The 19532-nt window shown below is 42.1% G+C and overlaps 1 protein-coding gene across 4 annotated transcripts in view; it reads right to left on the bottom strand.

The window, feature by feature from the left end:
• Nucleotides 1-911: 911 nt before the first annotated feature.
• Nucleotides 912-19532, bottom strand: part of Mys45A (SDA1 domain containing protein Mys45A) — a 91625-nt gene continuing 73004 nt past the window's right edge. For all 4 annotated transcript variants that reach the window (XM_071690954.1, XM_071690953.1, XM_071690956.1 and 1 more), the window contains one exon: nucleotides 912-10640. In XM_071690954.1, coding sequence (XP_071547055.1) covers nucleotides 8937-10640 — 1704 coding nt within the window. In that variant the 3' untranslated portion in view covers nucleotides 912-8936. The remainder of the gene's footprint in view (nucleotides 10641-19532) is intronic.

Below are 19532 nucleotides of genomic sequence, written 5' to 3'. Positions count from 1 at the left end.
TAGGAAAGTGTGTGGAAGAAGAAAATTAAGAGTAAATGTGAATAAGAGCAAGGTTATTAGGTACAGTAGGGTTGAGGGTCAAGTCAATTGGGAGGTGAGTTTGAATGGAGAAAAACTGGAGGAAGTGAAGTGTTTTAGATATCTGGGAGTGGATCTGGCAGCGGATGGAACCATGGAAGCGGAAGTGGATCATAGGGTGGGGGAGGGGGCGAAAATCCTGGGGGCCTTGAAGAATGTGTGGAAGTCGAGAACATTATCTCGGAAAGCAAAAATGGGTATGTTTGAAGGAATAGTGGTTCCAACAATGTTGTATGGTTGCGAGGCGTGGGCTATGGATAGAGTTGTGCGCAGGAGGATGGATGTGCTGGAAATGAGATGTTTGAGGACAATGTGTGGTGTGAGGTGGTTTGATCGAGTGAGTAACGTAAGGGTAAGAGAGATGTGTGGAAATAAAAAGAGCGTGGTTGAGAGAGCAGAAGAGGGTGTTTTGAAGTGGTTTGGGCACATGGAGAGGATGAGTGAGGAAAGATTGACCAAGAGGATATATGTGTCGGAGGTGGAGGGAACAAGGAGAAGAGGGAGACCAAATTGGAGGTGGAAAGATGGAGCGAAAAAGATTTTGTGTGATCGGGGCCTGAACATGCAGGAGGGTGAAAGGAGGGCAAGGAATAGAGTGAATTGGAGCGATGTGGTATACCGGGGTTGACGTGCTGTCAGTGGATTGAAGCAAGGCATGTGAAGCGTCTGGGGTAAACCATGGAAAGCTGTGTAGGTATGTATATTTGCGTGTGTGGACGTATGTATATACATGTGTATGGGGGGGGTTGGGCCATTTCTTTCGTCTGTTTCCTTGCGCTACCTCGCAAATGCGGGAGACAGCGACAAAGTATAATAAAAAATAAAAAAATAAGTTTGTTGAGTATTCCTGGGAAATTGTATGGGAGGGTATTGATTGAGAGGGTAAAGGTATGTACAGAGCATCAGATTGGGGAAGAGCAGTGTGGTTTCAGAGGTGGTAGAGGATGTGTGATCAGGTGTTTGCTTTGAAAAATGTATGTGAGAAATACTTATTAAAGCAAGTGGCTTTATATGTAGCATTTATGGATCTGGAGAAGGTATATGGTAAGAACTGATAGAGATGCTCTGTGGAAGGTATTAAGAATATATGGTGTGGGAGGTAAGTCGTTAGAAGCAGTGAAAAGTTTTTATCAAGGATGTAAGGCATGTGTACTTGTAGGAAGAGAGGAAAGTGATCGGTTCTCAGTGAATGTTGCTTTGCGGAAGAGGTTGTTTAATTTGTATATGGATGGGGTTGTTAGGGAGGTGAATGCAAGAGTTTTGGAAAGAGGGGCAAGTATGCAGTCTGTTGTGGATGAGAGAGTTTGGGAAGTGAGTCAGTTGTTGTTCGCAGATGATACAGCGCTGGTGGCTGATTCATGTGAGAAACTGCAGAAGCTGGTGACTGAGTTTGGTAAAGTGTGTGAAAGAAGAAAGTTGAGAGTAAATGTGAATAAGAGCAAGGTTATTAGGTACAGTAGGGTTGAGAGACATGTCAATTGGGAGGTAAGTTTGAATGGAGAAAAACTGCAGGAAGTGAAGTGTTTTAGATATTTGGGAGTGGATTTGGCAACGGATGGAGCCATGGAAGTGGAAGTGAATCATAGGGTGGGGGAGGGGGCGAAATCTCTGGGAGCGTTGAAAAATGTGTGGAAGTCGAGAACGTTATCTTGGAAAGCAAAAATGGGTACATTTGAAGGAATAGTGGTTCCAACAATGATATATGGTTGCGAGGCGTGGGCTATAGATAGAGTTGTGCGCAGGAGGGTGGATGTGCTGGAAATGAGATATCTGAGGACAATGTGTGGTGTGAGGTGGTTTGATCGAGTAAGTAATGAAAGGGTAAGAGAGATGTGTGGTAGTAAGAAGAGTGTGGTTGAGAGAGCAGAAGAGGGTGTTTTGAAATGGTTTGGTCACATGGAGAGAATGAGTGAGAAAAGATTGACAAAGAGGATATATGGGTCAGAGGTGGAGGGAACGAGAAGTGGAAGACCGAATTGGAGGTGGAAAGATGGAGTGAAAAGGATTTTGAGTGATCGGGGCTTGAACATGCAGGAGGGTGAAAGGCGTGCAAGGTATAGACGTGCTGTCAATGGATTGAACCAGGGCATGTGAAGCGTCTGGGGTAAACCATGGAAAGTTTTGTGGGGCCTGAATGTAGAAAAGGAGCTGTGGTTTCGGTGCATTATACATGACAGCTAGAGACTGAGTGTGAGTGAATGTGGCCTTTGTTGTCTTTTCCTAGCGCTACCTCATGCACATGCGGTGGGAGGGGGTTTTCATTTCATGTGTGGCGGGGTGGCGACGGTAATGAGTAAGGGCATACAGTGTGAAGTATGTGCATGTGTATATATATATATGTATATGTCTATGGATTTGTATGTAGCATTTATGGATCTGGAGAAGGCATATGATAGAGTTGATAGAGATGCTCTGTGAAAGGTATTAAGAATATATGGTGTGGGAGGCAAGTTGTTAGAAGCAGTGAAAAGTTTTTATCGAGGATGTAAGGCATGTGTACGTGTAGGAAGAGAGGAAAGTGATTGGTTGTCAGTGAATGTAGGTTTGCGGCAGGGGTATGTGATGTCTCCATGGTTGTTTAATTTGTTTATGGATGGGGTTGTTAGGGAGGTGAATGCAAGAGTTTTGGAAAGAGGGTCAAGTATGAAGTCTGTTGGGGATGAGAGAGCTTGGGAAGCGAGTCAGTTGTTGTTCGCTGATGATACAGCGCTGGTGGCTGATTCATGTGAGAAACTGCAGAAGCTGGTGACTGAGTTTGGTAAAGTGTGTGAAAGAAGAAATTTAAGAGTAAATGTGAATAAGAGCAAGGTAATTAGGTACAGTAGGGGTGAGGGTCAAGTCAATTGGGAGGTAAGTTTGAATGGAGAAAAACTGGAGGAAGTAAAGTGTTTTAGATATCTGGGAGTGGATCTGGCAGCGAATGGAACCATGGAAGCGGAAGTGGATCATAGGGTGGGGGAGGGGGCGAAAATTCTGGGAGCCTTGAAGAATGTGTGGAAGTCGAGAACATTATCTCGGAAAGCAAAAATGGGTATGTTTGAAGGAATAGTGGTTCCAACAATGTTGTATGGTTGCAAGGCATGGGCTATGGATAGAGTTGTGCGCAGGAGGATGGATGTGCTGGAAATGAGATGTTTGAGGACAATGTGTGGTGTGAGGTGGTTTGATCGAGTAAGTAACGTAAGGGTAAGAGAGATGTGTGGAAATAAAAAGAGCGTGGTTGAGAGAGCAGAAGAGGGTGTTTTGAAATGGTTTGGGCACATGGAGAGAATGAGTGAGGAAAGATTGACCAAGAGGATATATGTGTCGGAGGTGGAGGGAACGAGGAGAAGTGGGAGACCAAATTGGAGGTGGAAAGATGGAGTGAAAAAGATTTAGTGTGATCGGGGCCTGAACATGCAGGAGGGTGAAAGGAGGGCAAGGAATAGAGTGAATTGGATCGATGTGGTATACCGGGGTTGACGTGCTGTCAGTGGATTGAATCAGGGCATAGCGTCTGGGGTAAACCATGGAAAGCTGTGTAGGTATGTATATTTGCGTGTGTGGACGTATGTATATACATGTGTATGGGGGTGGGTTGGGCCATTTCTTTTGTCTGTTTCCTTGCGCTACCTCGCAAACGCGAGAGACAGCGGCAAAAAAAAAAATGTCTATGTGTGTATATATATGTATACATTGAGATGTATAGGTATGTACATGTGCGTGTGAGGACATGTATGTGTGTATATGTGTATGTGGGAGGGTTGGGCCATTTTCGTCTGTTTCCTTGCGCTACCTTGCTAACGCGGGAAACAGCGACAAAGTATAATAAATAAATAATAAATAAATACATGCACATATACATACATGTTCATTTCAATGCATACATACATATATATACATATACATATACATATATACACACGTACATATTCATACTAGCTGCCTTCATCCAATCCCGTCGCCACCCTGCCACACATGAAATAATATCCCCCCTCTCCAGCAAGGTAGCATTAGGAAAAGAAAAAAAAGCCACATTCGTTCAATCTCAATCTCTAACTGTCATGTGCACTGAAATCACAGCTCTCTTTCCACATCCAGGCCCTACAGACCTTTCCATGGTAAAGTTTACCCCAAATGCTTCACATGCCCTGGTTCAATCCATTGATGGAATGTCGACCCCGGCATACCACATAGTTCCAATTCACTCTTATTCCTTGCACGCCTTTCACCCTCCAGTATGTTCAGGCCCCGATCGCTGAAAATCTCTTTCACTCCATCCTGCCGCCTCCAATTTGGTCTCCTGCTTCTCCTTGTTCCCTCTACCTCTGACACATATATCCTCTTTTTTGTCAATCTTTCCGCACTCATTCTCTCTATATGACCAAACCATTTCAACCACACTTTTTATTACCACACATCTCTCTTACCCTTTCGATTACTCAATCTAACCACCTCACACCATATATTGTCCTCAAGCATTTCATTTCCAACACATCCACCCTCCTCCAGACAACCCTATCTATAGCCCTTACAAACACATATACATATATCTATTATATCTATCATACTTGATCACTGTCTCCTGCATCAGCAAGGTAGTGCCAGGAAACGGATGAAGGCCCATCCACTCATATTCACATATTTATACATAAACACCCATACATGCACATAAACACATACATATCAGCATATGTACATATACATATATACAGATACACAGACATACATATATACACACATGAACATATTCATACCTGCTTGCCTTCATCCATTTCTGGCGCTAACCCATCCAACAGCAAATAGCAACACTACCCTCTGCTTCACTGAGGCAGTACCAAGAAAACAGACAAAAAAAAGTTACATTCACTCACACTCAGTCTCTAGCTGTCACATGTAATGCACTGAAACCAGAGCTCCCTATCCACATCCAGGCTCCACAGACCTTTCCATGGTTTACCCCAGACATTTCAAATGCCCTGGTTCAGTCCATTGACAGCATGTTGACCCTGGTATAACACATCGTTCCAATTCACGCTATTCCTTACACACCTCTCACCCTCCTATATGTTCAAGCTCTGATCGCTCAAAATCTTTTTCACTCCATTCATCCACCTTCAATTTGGTCACCCACTTCTCCTTCTTCCCTCCACCTCTGACACATAAATCCTCTTTGTCAATCTTTCCTCACTCATTCTCTCCATATGTCCAAACCATTTCAACATACCCTATTCTGCTCTCTTAACCACACACTTTTAATTTCCATACACCTCTTATCCTTACATTACTTAATTGATCAAACCACCTCACACCATATATTGTCCTCAAACATTTCATTTCCAACACATCCAGTCTCCTCCACACAACCCTATCTATAGCCCATGCTTCACAACCATATAATATTGTAGGACCTACATTTCCTTCAAACATACCCATTTTTGCTCTCCAAGATAACGTTCTCTCCTTCCACATATTCTTCAATGCTCCCAAAACCTTCGCCCCCTCCCCCGCCCTGTGACTCACTTCTGCTTCCATGGTTCCAATCACTGCCAAGTCCACTCCCAGATATTTAAAACACTTCACTTCCTCCAATTTTCCACCATTCAAACTTACATCCCAATCAACTTATCCCTCAACCCTACTGAACCTAATAAACTTGCTCTTATTCACATTTACTCTAAACATTCTCCTTTCACAAACTTTTCCAAACTCAGTCACCAACTTTGCAGTTTCTCACTTGAATCAGCCACCAGAGCTGTATCATCAGTGAACAACAACTGACTCACTTCCCAGGCCCTTTCATCCCCAACAGACTGCATACTCACCCCCTCTCTCCAAACCTCTTACATTTACCTCCCTGTCCACCCCATCCATAAACAAATTAAATAACCATGGAATCATCAGACATCCCTGCCACAGACCAACTTTCACTGGGAACCAATCACTCTCCTCTCTTCCTACTCATACACATGCCTTACATCCTTGGTAAAACTTTTTCACTGCTCCTAACAGCTTACCTCCGACAACATATACTCCTACGACCTTCCACAAAGCATCTATATCATCCCTATCACATGCATTCTCCAGATCCATAAATGCCACATACAAATCCATCTGTTATTCTAAGTATTTCTCACATGCATTCTTCAATGCAAACACCTGATTCACAAATTCTCTACCATTTCTGAAACCACACTGTTCTTCCCCAATCTGATGCTCTGTACATGCTTTTACCCTCTTAATCAATACCCTCCCATACAATTTCCCAGGAATACTGAACGAACGTATGCTTCTGTAGTTTGAATAATCACCTTTATCCCCCTTGCCTTTGGACTATGTATGCATTCCACCAATCCTCAGGTACTTCACATTTCTTAATAAATTCTACTGCAATACCATCCAAACCTGCCGCCTTGCTAGATTTCATCTTTCACAAAGCTTTCACTAACTCTTCTCTTAAACAAACCATTCTCCCTGACCCCTCTCTCTTCGCACACCACCCTGACCAAAACACCCTACATCAGCCACTCTACCATCAAACACATTCAACAAACCTTCAAAATACTCACTTCATCACTACCACTTATTACTTCCCCCTTCACCACTTCCCATTTGTTCTCGCCTTACACACATTATTCACCTCCTTCCAAAACATCATTTTATTTTCCCTAAAGTTTTATGATATTCTCTCACCCTAACTCTCATCTGCCCTCTTTTTCAACCCTTGCACCTTCCTTTTGACCTCCTATCACTTTCTTTTATACATCTCCCAATCATCTGCACTCCTTCCTTTTAAATATTGTCCAAATGCCTCTCTTTTCTCTTTCATTAACAACTTTACTTCATCCCACCACTCACTACCCTTTCTAATCTGCCCATCTCCCACCTTTCTCATGCCACATGCATCTTTTGCACATGCCATCACTGCTTCCCTAAATACATCCCATTCCTCATCCACTCCCCTCGCATCATTTGCTCTCGCCTTTTGCCATTCTACACCCAATCTCTCCTGGGACTTCCTCACACAAGTGTCCTTTCCAAGCTCAATTACTCTCACCACTCTCTTCTGCCCAGCATTCTCTCTTCTCTTTTGATATATCTTCACCTTCACCCCCACAAGATAGTGATGAGACATCCCTCCAGCTGTCCCTCTCAGCATGTTAACATCTAAAAGTCTCTCTTTTACACATCTATCAATTAATACAATCCAATAACACCCTTTGACCATCTCTCCTACTCACATATATATCTTTATGTATATCTCTCTTTTTAAACCAAGTATTCCCAATTGCCAGTCTTTTTTCAAAACAAAAATCCACAAACTTTTTGCCATTTCCATTCACAACACTGAATACCTTATGTACACCAAAACACTTGCCTCTCATGATCTTTCTTCTCATGACCTGGTGCATAAACATCAATAATCACCCCTCTCTCTCCATCCACTTTCACTTTTACCCACATCAATCTAGAATTCACTTTCTTACATTCTATCACACACTCCCACAAATCCTGCTTCAGGAGTAGTGCTACTCTGTCCTTAGCTCTTGTCCTCTCATCAACCCCTAACTTTGTGTCTGCCGTTTCCTGCATTAGAGATAGTGCAAGAAACAGATACAGAAAGGCCATAACTGCTCACATCCAATCTCTAGCTGTCATGTGTAATTCCCTGAAACCAAAGTTACACATCCACAACCAGGTCCCACATACCTTTCCATGGTTTACCCTTGGTGCTTCACATTCCCAGGCTCAGCCCACTAACAGCACATCACCCCCTTGCAAACCTTTCATTTCCAACATGTTCAGGCCCCAACTGCTCAAAACTTTTACACCCTTTCTTTCTATCTCCAATTTAATTCCCTTATTCTCCTTGTTCCTTCTACTCCTGACACATGTGTCCTCTATGTCAACCTCTCCTCAATCATTTTCTCTGTATGTCCAAACCAATTTTAGCATACCGTCTTCAGCTCTCTCAACGACAATCTTTTAATTACCATACCTCTCTCTTACCTTTTATTATTCAATCATTCAGTCAAACCACATACTGTTCTCAAAACATTTCATTTCCAATATATTCACCATCCTCCACACACCATCATCTATAGTCCATGTCTCTCATTGATATAACATTGTTGGAACCACTTTACCTTCAAACATACACATTCTTGCCCTCTAAGATAATAACCTCTCATTCTACACATTTTTCATTGCTACTAGACCCTTCAACCCCTAAAACACCCTATGGCTAACTTCCACCTGTATGTTTCCATTTGCCATCATGTTCCCTCCCAGATATCTAAAACACTTCACTTCCTCCAATTTCTCTCCATCCAAACTCACAACCCATCTAACTTGTCTCTCTACCTTGCTACACCTAATAACCTTGCTTTCATTCACATATACCAATACCGAAGTCCTTCACCATGCTAGTGGCCACAGACATCAACTAAGCATTTGACACTGTTCCCTGACATCCTCACACTAAAATTGCGTGACATCACCTTCCATAATGATCACAAAATGGATTGCATTAACTATTTCTTGTCATTTCACTCCACCCATCCACCACTATCATACTACAGAAGTACCTCTCCACATCTTTCTTAACAATTTTCTTGCTCAATTTTATGCTGAGTCCTCCAGTTGTTTTATCCTTGCATCTCTTGAAGAACTGTCCACTGTCCGTGTCATCAATCTGTTTTAAAAACTTAATGTTTGGGTTCAAGTCACTCTCATTCTTCACTTTCCCATGGTGGGTAAATTTAAGGCTTCCAGCATTTCCCTGTAACTCTGTTCTCTCAATTTGTGTGTGCTCAAAAATTTTGAAAGCCTCATGATAGGTATCATACAGTTATTGGATTTCCATGAAATTATCAAAATTACTTATAATTCTTCTTTTGCTTCAGCAGAGCATTTTTCAGCTTTATTTGCTTCTCTCGGAAGGACTTTTTATGTTTTCCAGCAATTTTGTGCTTAAGCATCATGAAATTTTTAGTTTTCAACTTTATCTTATTTGAGGTTGATGCATCTGGGTTTATATGACTTTTTTTATATCCAAATTTTTCCCTGCCTTCTCTTCCAGCAACAACAGTCCCTGTTCTGGCTTCCTTATCATGTTTCCTTTTCTTATATATCATTTCAATACTCTTCAAGGATACAATCTCTTCAGATTCAAGTTTTTCTTCATCTTCAAGCTTTCGTTTTTTGGATTTACGCTTATTACTGATACTGAATTTTTCTATCTCTTTAGCTGCCTGTGCAGCAGCTATTCTAGCAAAATCTGCATCTGTAAGGAAACGAGAGCTGACAACATCTGTTGCCCTAGCTGCTCGTTCCTCAGCAGATAACTTCATTACTTCTTTTAAGGCAGCCTTTGAAGTATATACCTTTTCTATATCACCATCTTGCTCATTTGCAATCTTACCCTTAGCTTCATCATGAGAATTTTGGACATCACTCCATTCATCATCATCACTATCACTCACTTCAATACGGTCATCATCAGCTTGCGCTCTGAATGTCAAGATTTCAGCTCCAGGAATATAACTCAAAGCTTTATTCTCTCCAAACTTTTCTTGTTTTCTTTCAGCATGAATTTCAGTGGGAGCCCCACGATCCTTCTTTGCAAGGAGTTCACGGTTTTTTCCTCTGAAAAGAGATATGAGAGACCTTGCAGCCATCATTACTCCCTTATCTTTATGTGTTTTGTACTGTGTTAAGTCTTGTAATAAATCATCTGTCATACAATAAGGATTTCTTGCACAAAGCTCCCTAATAGAATTGATACCCATTGCCATAGCTTCACTGGAGCAACGATCAGTGACAAAATTGTTTGCAAGGGTATGAAGTACTGGTTCAAGATCATCTGGGGGAACCTGAGCATGGGCAGCCTGAGCAGCAAACACCATAACTTTTGTGACTTCACGCTGGTGAGGGAAAAGGAACCTTTGGACCAAAGGATAGAAATTTGGTAAATAGAGCTGATGAACACCAATTAGACGAGAGATCAGATTCATTGTCATCATCTTGACTTCAAATCTTTCATTCATCTTTTCTAAACGTTTATACATCTTCTCTGCCATATTTTGTGGATCATGAATTAAATGCAAAGCTGAAAAGTCAAAATTAGCCTTAATTCTATTCTTCTTTTCATTCTTTCTAGCAGTTGCTTTCACTTTCTCTAATTTTCTTTGATTCTTTTTTGTCTTTTTATTAACCTTTGCAGTCATCATTGCTGACTTCATAACAACATTTTCATTCTCAGAGTCACTATCCGATTCAACTTCAGCTTCATGATCCTTTCCAATAAAGAATTTCATTGCCGCTACCATAATTTTTGTAATTTTAGAGAAGCATGCACTTGCTATGATGTTAACAGTTCTCACATCATTCCAAACTCGCTTATTGTACAATTCAATCATCACAGTTAGTGATGTCTTTGCAGCAACTGCATGCTTGGCTGTCAACATATCACACATGAAGTTCTGTAATTCCTTGTTTAGCTTCATATTTTTGCTTTTAGAATTCATGTTTTTGATGTCTGTTACTATATGCTCCTTTAGAAACTTGCGAAGATTCTTATCCTGAAAAAATAAAATCATACCTTTAAACAGTGGACAGAAATAAACTATACATAAACATACTGAAAATTAATTCTGGTCTAACTTGGTCAGGAATTACTGATTCTTTAACTGTCCCATATGTCTATATCTTATACATGCTACTTTCCAAATAAAAACATTAGCAAAGGCTTTCTCAAGAGTTCAATAAATATATAGCACACAAATACATCACACAGTAAGGAAATGCTGCAAGCAGTGATCTCTGTTTCTTTTCAAGATTTTGGATAGTTTACAGCTCACGAAGCCTATCATGTACAAGTAAGGGTATATATGAAGTAGTCCCAGAGTGGTAAATGCATTAGCTGTTCAGTCTAAGTGTGCTAAATTTTGAAATTAAACAGGCTTTAGGAGTACAAGCCCTGGGTTCAAATCAAAGGAGTGTTGCCAACTTCAATGAATCTATATTTTTCCTTTCTTTTATTCCTCACCTTTTAAGGAGACCCAATTTGTTGAGGGTGAGTGGTTAAAATTGGGCTGAACAAAAGCAGTAAGTTAATGTGTAAAAGTACAGCATGCAAAAAGGGGAACAGAATTTCAATTTTTAATGCAACAAAACGGCAACCTTTTGTTAATCAAGATCTAAATTCTGCTCATGTTTTTAGGATAATTTGCTCTAGTAAGCTTCATTAATATTACCAGTTTTATTTTTGGTATAACTAGATACTTCTAGCACACCAAGAATGGCTAGTATGGACTCGGTTACAGGAATGTACCAAAACCAGTCAGTCCCAAAGGCGAAAAAAGGAGGCTCAAGATGAAAGCAAAGACGAAGTTACAGATGAAAACATCAGACAGCAAATGTTTAGAGATGTTATGGAAACTTGTTGAGGAGCAAGACCAGAAGGGCAACTAGATCTACATTTCAAGGATCACAAAGGGTGTCCTAAGGTTAGAGAGGAACAGAAATACAGTTAATTGGGGGGGATTCAAGAGATTCAAAACAAGAAGAAAGGTGAAACCATTAAAAAGCAAACAAAGTCTAATAAGTCTTCTCCAGATGTAATGAAGGCTGTTCAATCACTGAAAAGGACTGAAAAACATACAAAATCTATGGAAGAAAATGCTGGGCAGGGAAATGCAGAAGCGATTTCAACGGTCATTCAGATACATGAAAGGACAAAAGCAAACACAGAATCTGCTGCATAAATATCAAAATCTGATCAGTTATAGAAAAAGGACTAATACACAAAGAAAAAAAATGAAAGGTGAAGAATGTGTGAGAGAAATATTTAGAAAAACAGATGGATTTGTATGTGGTATTTCTGGATCTGGAGAAGGCATATGATAGGGCTGATAGAGATGCTTTGTGGAAGGTCTCAAGAGTATATGGTGTGGGAGCTAAGCTGCTAAAAGCAATGAAAAGTTTTCATCAAGGATGTAAGGGATGTGTACGAGTAGGAAGAGAGGAGAGTGATTGGTTCCAAGTGAAGGTCTGTCTGTGGCAGGGGTGTGCGATGTCTTCATGGTTGATTAATTTGTTTATGGATGGGGTTGTTTGGGAGGTAAATGCAAGAGTTTTGGAAAAAGGGACGAGTATGCAGTCTGTTGGGGATGAGAGGGATGGAAAGCGAGTCAGCTGTTGTTTGCCGATAATAGAGCACTGGTGGCTGATTCGAGTGAGAAACTGCAGAAGTTGGTGACAGTATAGAAAAGTGTAAGAAAGGAGAAAGTTCAGAGTAAATGTGAATAAGAGTGAGGTTATTAGGTTAAGCAGGGTTGAAGGACAAGTTAGTTGGGACGTAAGTTTGAATGGAGAAAAATTGGAGGTGAAGGTTTTAGATATCTGGAAGTGGACTTAGCATCGAATGGAACCATGGAAGCGGCTGTGAGTCACAGAGTGGGGGAGGGGGCAAAGGTTCTGGGAGTGATGAAGAATGCGTGTGTGGAGAGAACGTTATCTCTGAGAGCAAAAATGGGTATATTTGAAGGAATAGTAATTCTAACGATGTTATATGGTTACAAGGCTTGGGCTATAGATAGGGTTGTATGGAGAAGGGTGGATGTGTTGGAAGTGAAATGTTTGAGGAAAATATGTTGTGCAAAGAGGTTTGATCAAGTAAGTAATGAAAGGGTAAGAGAGAAGTGTGGTAATACAAAGAGTGTGGTTGAGAGAGCAGAAGAGGGTGTGTTGAAATGGTCTAGACATATGCAGAAAATGAGTGAGGAATGGTTGATAAAGAGGATATATGTCACAGGTGGAGGGAACAAGGAGAAGTGAGAGACCAAATTGAGGTGGAAGGAAGGAGTGAAAAAACATTTTGACCAATCGGGACCAGAACATACAAGAGGGTGAGAGGTGTGCAAGAAATGGAGTGAATTGGAACAATGTGCTGTCAATGGACTGAACCAGGGCATGTGAAGCATCTGTGGGGCATGGATATGGATAGGAAGCTATGGTTTCGGTGCATTACATATGACAGCTAGAGACTGAGCGTGAATGACTGTGGCCTTTTTTGTCCATTTTCCTGGCACTACCTCGTTGAAGCAGGGGGTAGCGATGCTGTTTCTTGTGGGGCAGGGTGGTACCAGGAATGGATGAGGGCAAGCAAGTATGGATATGTACAAGTGTATATATGTACATGTCTGTGTATGTATATGTATGTATTTGTGTACATGTTGATGAGTATATGCATGTGTATGTGTATGGGCGTTTATGTATATAGGTGTGTATGAGAGTTGAGGAGCCGTCCTTTGTCTGTTTCCTGGCACTACCTCGCTGGTGCAGGAATTGGTGATCAAGTATAATAGAATGAATGAATAAATGTTTGTATATGTGTGAGTATGCTTATGTGTACATAAGTGGATTGGTCTTTCTTTGTCTGTTTCCTGGCACCACCTCACTAATGCAGGAAACATGAAAGGCAGGTGTTTTGGGAATGGCTGAGTGGGTGTGTTAGCGGCTTTGATGTATGAGACCAGGTTATAGTGATGGGGGACTGGTGATTGAGGGTACCTGGTTTGAGAAGACAGATATACGTAGGTGAATGTATGTGAGTGGGAGAGATGGTCAGGAGGTGTTGTTGGATTGCGTGTTGGTTGATGGGTGTGTGAAGGAAGGGCTTTTGGGTGTTGATGTGCTGAGGGAGGTAGCTGGAGGGATGTCTGATCATTACCTTGTAGAGGCGAGGGTGAAGATTTGTGGAGGTTTTCAGAAAGGAAGAGAGAATGTTGGGGAGAAGAGAGTGGTGCCAGTGGTGAGCTTGGAGGGGAGACCTGTGTGGGGAAGTACCAGGGGAGATTGAGTGCAGAATGGCAAAGGGTGAGAGTTGGTGACATGGGGGGGTGGGGAAGGAATGGGATGTGTTTGGGGAAGCAGTGATGGCTTGCGCAAGGAATGCATGTAGCATGGGAAGGGTGGGAAGTGAGTAGGTTGTGGGGATGGTGAGTGGCAGGATGAAGGAATGGGGTTGGTGAAAAAGATGAGAGGCGATTGGACAATTTTTGCAGGGAAGTAATGCAAATGACTGGGAGATGTGTAAAAAAAAAAAAAAGAGCAGCAGGAGGTCAGATGAGGGGTGCAGGAGGTCGGAAGAGGGGTGCAGGAGGTGAAAAGGAGGGCGAGTGAGAGTTGGGGTGAGACAGTGTTGTTAAATTTTGGGGAGAACAAAAAGATGTTTTGGAGGGAGGTAAGTAGGGTGTGTGAGAGAGAACAAATGAGAACATCGGGGTGGGGGTGGGGGGGTAAATAGGGAGGTGGTGTCAGGTAGTGATAAAGTGGGAGGGAGATGAAGTGAGTATTTTGATGGTTCACTGAATGGGTGTGATGATAGAGTAGTGGATGTGGGGTGCTTTGGTCAAGGTGGTGTGTGAAGTGGGAGGGTCAGGGAGAGTGGTTTGGTGAACAGAGAAGAGGTGGTGACTGCTTTGCAAGGGATGAAAGCCGGCAGGGCAGCGGGTTTGGATGATATTGCAGTGGAATTTATTAGAATAGGGGGTGACTGTGTTGTTGATTGGTTGGTAAGGCTATTCAATATATGTATGGATCACGATGAAGTGCCTGGGATTGGCGGAATGGTTGCATAGTGCCATTGTACAAAGGCAAACGGGATAAAGGAGTGCTCAAATTACAGAAGCATAAGTTTGTTGAGTATTCCTGGGAAATTATTGGGTAGGGTATTGATTGAGAGGGTAAAGGCATGTACAGAGCATCAGATTGGAGAAGAGCAGTGAGGTTTCAGAAGTGGTAGAGGATGTATGTGAGAAATACTTAGAAAAACAGATGGATTTGTATGTAGCATTTATGGATCTGGAGAGGGCATATGATAGGGTTGATAGAAATGCTTTGTGGAAGGTTTTAAGAGTATATGGAGTGGGAGGTAAGTCACTAGAAGCAGTGAAAAGTTTTTACCAAGGATGTAAGACATGTGTACAAGTAGGAACAGAGGAAAGTGACTGGTTCCCAGTGAATGTCGGTTTGCAGCAGGAGTGCATGATGTCTCCATGGTTGTTTAATTTGTTTATGGTGGGGTTGTTAGGGAGAAAAATGCAAGAGTTTTGGAGAGAAGGGCAAGTATGCAGTCTGTTGTAGACGAGAGGGCATGAGAAGTGAGTCAGCTGTTGTTCGCTGATGATACAGCGCTGGTGGCTCATTCGGGTGAGAAACTGCAGAAGTTGGTGACTGAGTTTGGTAGAGTGTGTGAAAGGAGAAAGTCGAGAGTAAATGTGAATAAGAGCAAGGTTATTAAGTTCAGTAGGGTTGAGGGACAAGTTAACTGGGAGGTAAGTTTGGATGGAGAAAACTGGAGGAAATGTAGTGTTTTAGATATCTGGGAGTGGACATAGCAGTGGATAGAACCATGGAAGCAGAAGTGCGTCACGAGGTGGGGGAGGGGGCAGAGGTTCTGGGAGCACTGAAGAATGTGTGGAAGGTGAGAACATTGTCTCAGAGAGCAAAGGTGGGTATGTTTGAGGGAGTAGTGGTTCCAACAGTGTTGTATGGTTGCGAGGCATGGGCTATAGACAGGGTTGTGTGGAGGAGGGTGGATGTGTTGGGAATAAAGTGTCTGAGGACAATGTGTGGTGTGGGGTGGTTTGATCAAGTAGGTGGTGAAAGGGTATGAGAGATGTGTGGTAATAAAAAGTGTGACTGAGAGAGCAGAAGAGGGGGTGTTAAAATGGTTTGGACATGTGGACACAGTGAGTGAGGAGAGATTGACAAAGAGGATATATGTGTCAGAGGTGGAGGGAACAAGAAGTGGGAGACCAAATTGGAGGTGGAAGGATGGAGTGAAAAAGATTTTGAGTGATCGGGGCCTGAACATGCAGGAAGGTGAAAGGTGGGCAAGAAATAGATTGAATTGGAATGATGTGGTATATCGAGGTCGATGTGCTGTCAATGGATTGAACCAGGGTATGTGAAGCGTCTGGGGTAAACCATGGAAAGGTCTCGGGGGCCTGGATGTGGAAAGGGAGCTGTGGTTTTGGTGCATAACACATGACAGCTATAGACTGAGTGTGAATGAATGTGGCCTTTTCTTTGTCTTTTCTTGGCACTACCTCATTAGAGGGGGTTGATGCAATTTCATGTGTGGCAGGGTGGCGATGGGAATAGATGAAGGCAGCAAGTATAAACATGTACATGTGTATATATGTGTATGCTTGTGTATGAATACATATATATTTTTTTTTTTTTTTTTTTTTTTTTTTTTTTTTTTTTTTTGTCGCTGTCTCCCGCGTTTGCGAGGTAGCGCAAGGAAACAGACGAAAGAAATGGCCCAACCCCCCCCCCCCATACACATGTACATACACACGTCCACACACGCAAATATACATACCTACACAGCTTTCCATGGTTTACCCCAGACGCTTCACATGCCTTGATTCAATCCACTGACAGCACGTCAAACCCTGTATACCACATCGCTCCAATTCACTCTATTCCTTGCCCTCCTTTCACCCTCCTGCATGTTCAGGCCCCGATCACACAAAATCTTTTTCACTCCATCTTTCCACCTCCAATTTGGTCTCCCTCTTCTCCTCGTTCCCTCCACCTCCGACACATATATCCTCTTGGTCAATCTTTCCTCACTCATTCTCTCCATGTGCCCAAACCATTTCAAAACACCCTCTTCTGCTCTCTCAACCACGCTCTTTTTATTTCCACACATCTCTCTTACCCTTACGTTACTTACTCGATCAAACCACCTCACACCACACATTGTCCTCAAACATCTCATTTCCAGCACATCCATCCTCCTGCGCACAACTCTATCCATAGCCCACGCCTCGCAACCATACAACATTGTTGGAACCACTATTCCTTCAAACATACCCATTTTTGCTTTCCGAGATAATGTTCTCGACTTCCACACATTTTTCAAGGCTCCCAAAATTTTCGCCCCCTCCCCCACCCTATGATCCACTTCCGCTTCCATGGTTCCATCCGCTGACAGATCCACTCCCAGATATCTAAAACACTTCACTTCCTCCAGTTTTTCTCCATTCAAACTCACCTCCCAATTGACTTGACCCTCAACCCTACTGTACCTAATAACCTTGCTCTTATTCACATTTACTCTTAACTTTCTTCTTCCACACACTTTACCAAACTCAGTCACCAGCTTCTGCAGTTTCTCACATGAATCAGCCACCAGCGCTGTATCATCAGCGAACAACAACTGACTCACTTCCCAAGCTCTCTCATCCCCAACAGACTTCATACTTGCCCCTCTTTCCAGGACTCTTGCATTTACCTCCCTAACAACCCCATCCATAAACAAATTAAACAACCATGGAGACATCACACACCCCTGCCGCAAACCTACATTCACTGAGAACCAATCACTTTCCTCTCTTCCTACACGTACACATGCCTTACATCCTCGATAAAAACTTTTCACTGCTTCTAACAACTTGCCTCCCACACCATATATTCTTAATACCTTCCACAGAGCATCTCTATCAACTCTATCATATGCCTTCTCCAGATCCATAAATGCTACATACAAATCCATTTGCTTTTCTAAGTATTTCTCACATACATTCTTCAAAGCAAACACCTGATCCACACATCCTCTACCACTTCTGAAACCGCACTGCTCTTCCCCAATCTGATGCTCTGTACATGCCTTCACCCTCTCAATCAATACCCTCCCATATAATTTACCAGGAATACTCAACAAACTTATACCTCTGTAATTTGATATATATATGTAATATACATATATATATATATATATATATATATACATATATATATATATATATATATATATATATATATATATATATATATATATATATATAGAAGCAGTGAAAAGTTATTATCGAGGATGTAAGGCATGTGTACGTGTAGGAAGAGAGGAAAGTGATTGGTTCTCAGTGAATGTAGGTTTGCGGCAGGGGTGTGTGATGTCTCCATGGTTGTTTAATTTGTTTATGGATGGGGTTGTTAGGGAGGTGAATGCAAGAGTTTTGGAAAGAGGGGCAAGGATGAAGTCTGTTGGGGATGAGAGAGCTTGGGAAGTGAGTCAGTTGTTGTTCGCTGATGATACAGCGCTGGTGGCTGATTCATGTGAGAAACTGCAGAAGCTGGTGACTGAGTTTGGTAAAGTGTGTGAAAGAAGAAAGTTAAGAGTAAATGTGAATAAGAGCAAGGTTATTAGGTACAGTAGGGTTGAGGGTCAAGTCAATTGGGAGGTGAGTTTGAATGGAGAAAAACTGGAGGAAGTGAAGTGTTTTAGATATCTGGGAGTGGATCTGGCAGCGGATGGAACCATGGAAGTGTAAGTGGATCATAGGGTGAGGGAGGGGGCGAAAATTCTGGGAGCCTTGAAGAATGTGTGGAAGTGGAGAACATTATCTCGGAAAGCAAAAATGGGTATGTTTGAAGGAATAGTGGTTCCAACAATGTTGTATGGTTGCGAGGCGTGGACTATGGATAGAGTTGTGCGCAGGAGGATGGATGTGCTGGAAATGAGATGTTTGAGGACAATGTGTGGTTTGAGGTGGTTTGATCGAGTAAGTAACGTAAGGGTAAGAGAGATGTGTGGAAATAAAAAGAGCGTGGTTGAGAGAGCAGAAGAGGGTGTTTTGAAATGGTTTGGTCACATGGAGAGAATGAGTGAGGAAAGATTGACCAAGAGGATATATGTGTCGGAGGTGGAGGGAACGAGGAGAAGAGGGAGACCAAATTGGAGGTGGAAAGATGGAGTGAAAAAGATTTTGTGTGATCGGGGCCTGAACATGCAGGAGGGTGAAAGGGGGGCAAAGAATAGAGTGAATTGGAGCGATGTGGTATACTGGGGTTGACGTGCTGTCAGTGGATTGAATCAAGGCATGTGTATGGGGGTGGGTTGGGCCATTTCTTTCGTCTGTTTCCTTTCGCTACCTCACAAACGCGGGAGACAGCGACAAAGCAAAAAAAAAAAAAAAAAAAATATATATATATATATATATCTTTTTCTTTCTTTCAAACTATTCGCCATTTCCCGCATTAGCGAGGTAGCGTTAAGAACAGAGGACTGGGCCTTTGAGGGAATACCCTCACCTGGCGCAATTCTCTGTTCCCTCTTTTGGAAAATTAAAAAAAAAACGAGAGGGGAGGATTTCCAGCCCCGCGCTCCCTCCCCTTTTAGTCGCCTTCGACGACACGCAGGGAATACGTGGGAAGTATTCTTTCTCCCCTATCCCCAGGGAAAATATATATATATATATATATATATATATATATATATATATATATATATATATATATATATATATATATATATATATATATATATCTTTTTATTCTCCCTAAAATTTAATGATACTCTCTCACCCCAACTCTCATTTGCCCTTTTTTTCACCTCTTCCACCTTTCTCTTGACCTCCTGTCTCTTTCTTTTATACGTCTCCCACTCAATTTCATTT

Source organism: Panulirus ornatus, chromosome 49, assembly GCF_036320965.1.
Source record: "Panulirus ornatus isolate Po-2019 chromosome 49, ASM3632096v1, whole genome shotgun sequence".
NCBI classification, from domain to species: Eukaryota; Metazoa; Arthropoda; class Malacostraca; order Decapoda; family Palinuridae; genus Panulirus; species Panulirus ornatus.
The sequence above is the reverse complement of the archived record's forward strand: the minus strand, read 5'-3'. Positions and strand labels throughout refer to the sequence as shown.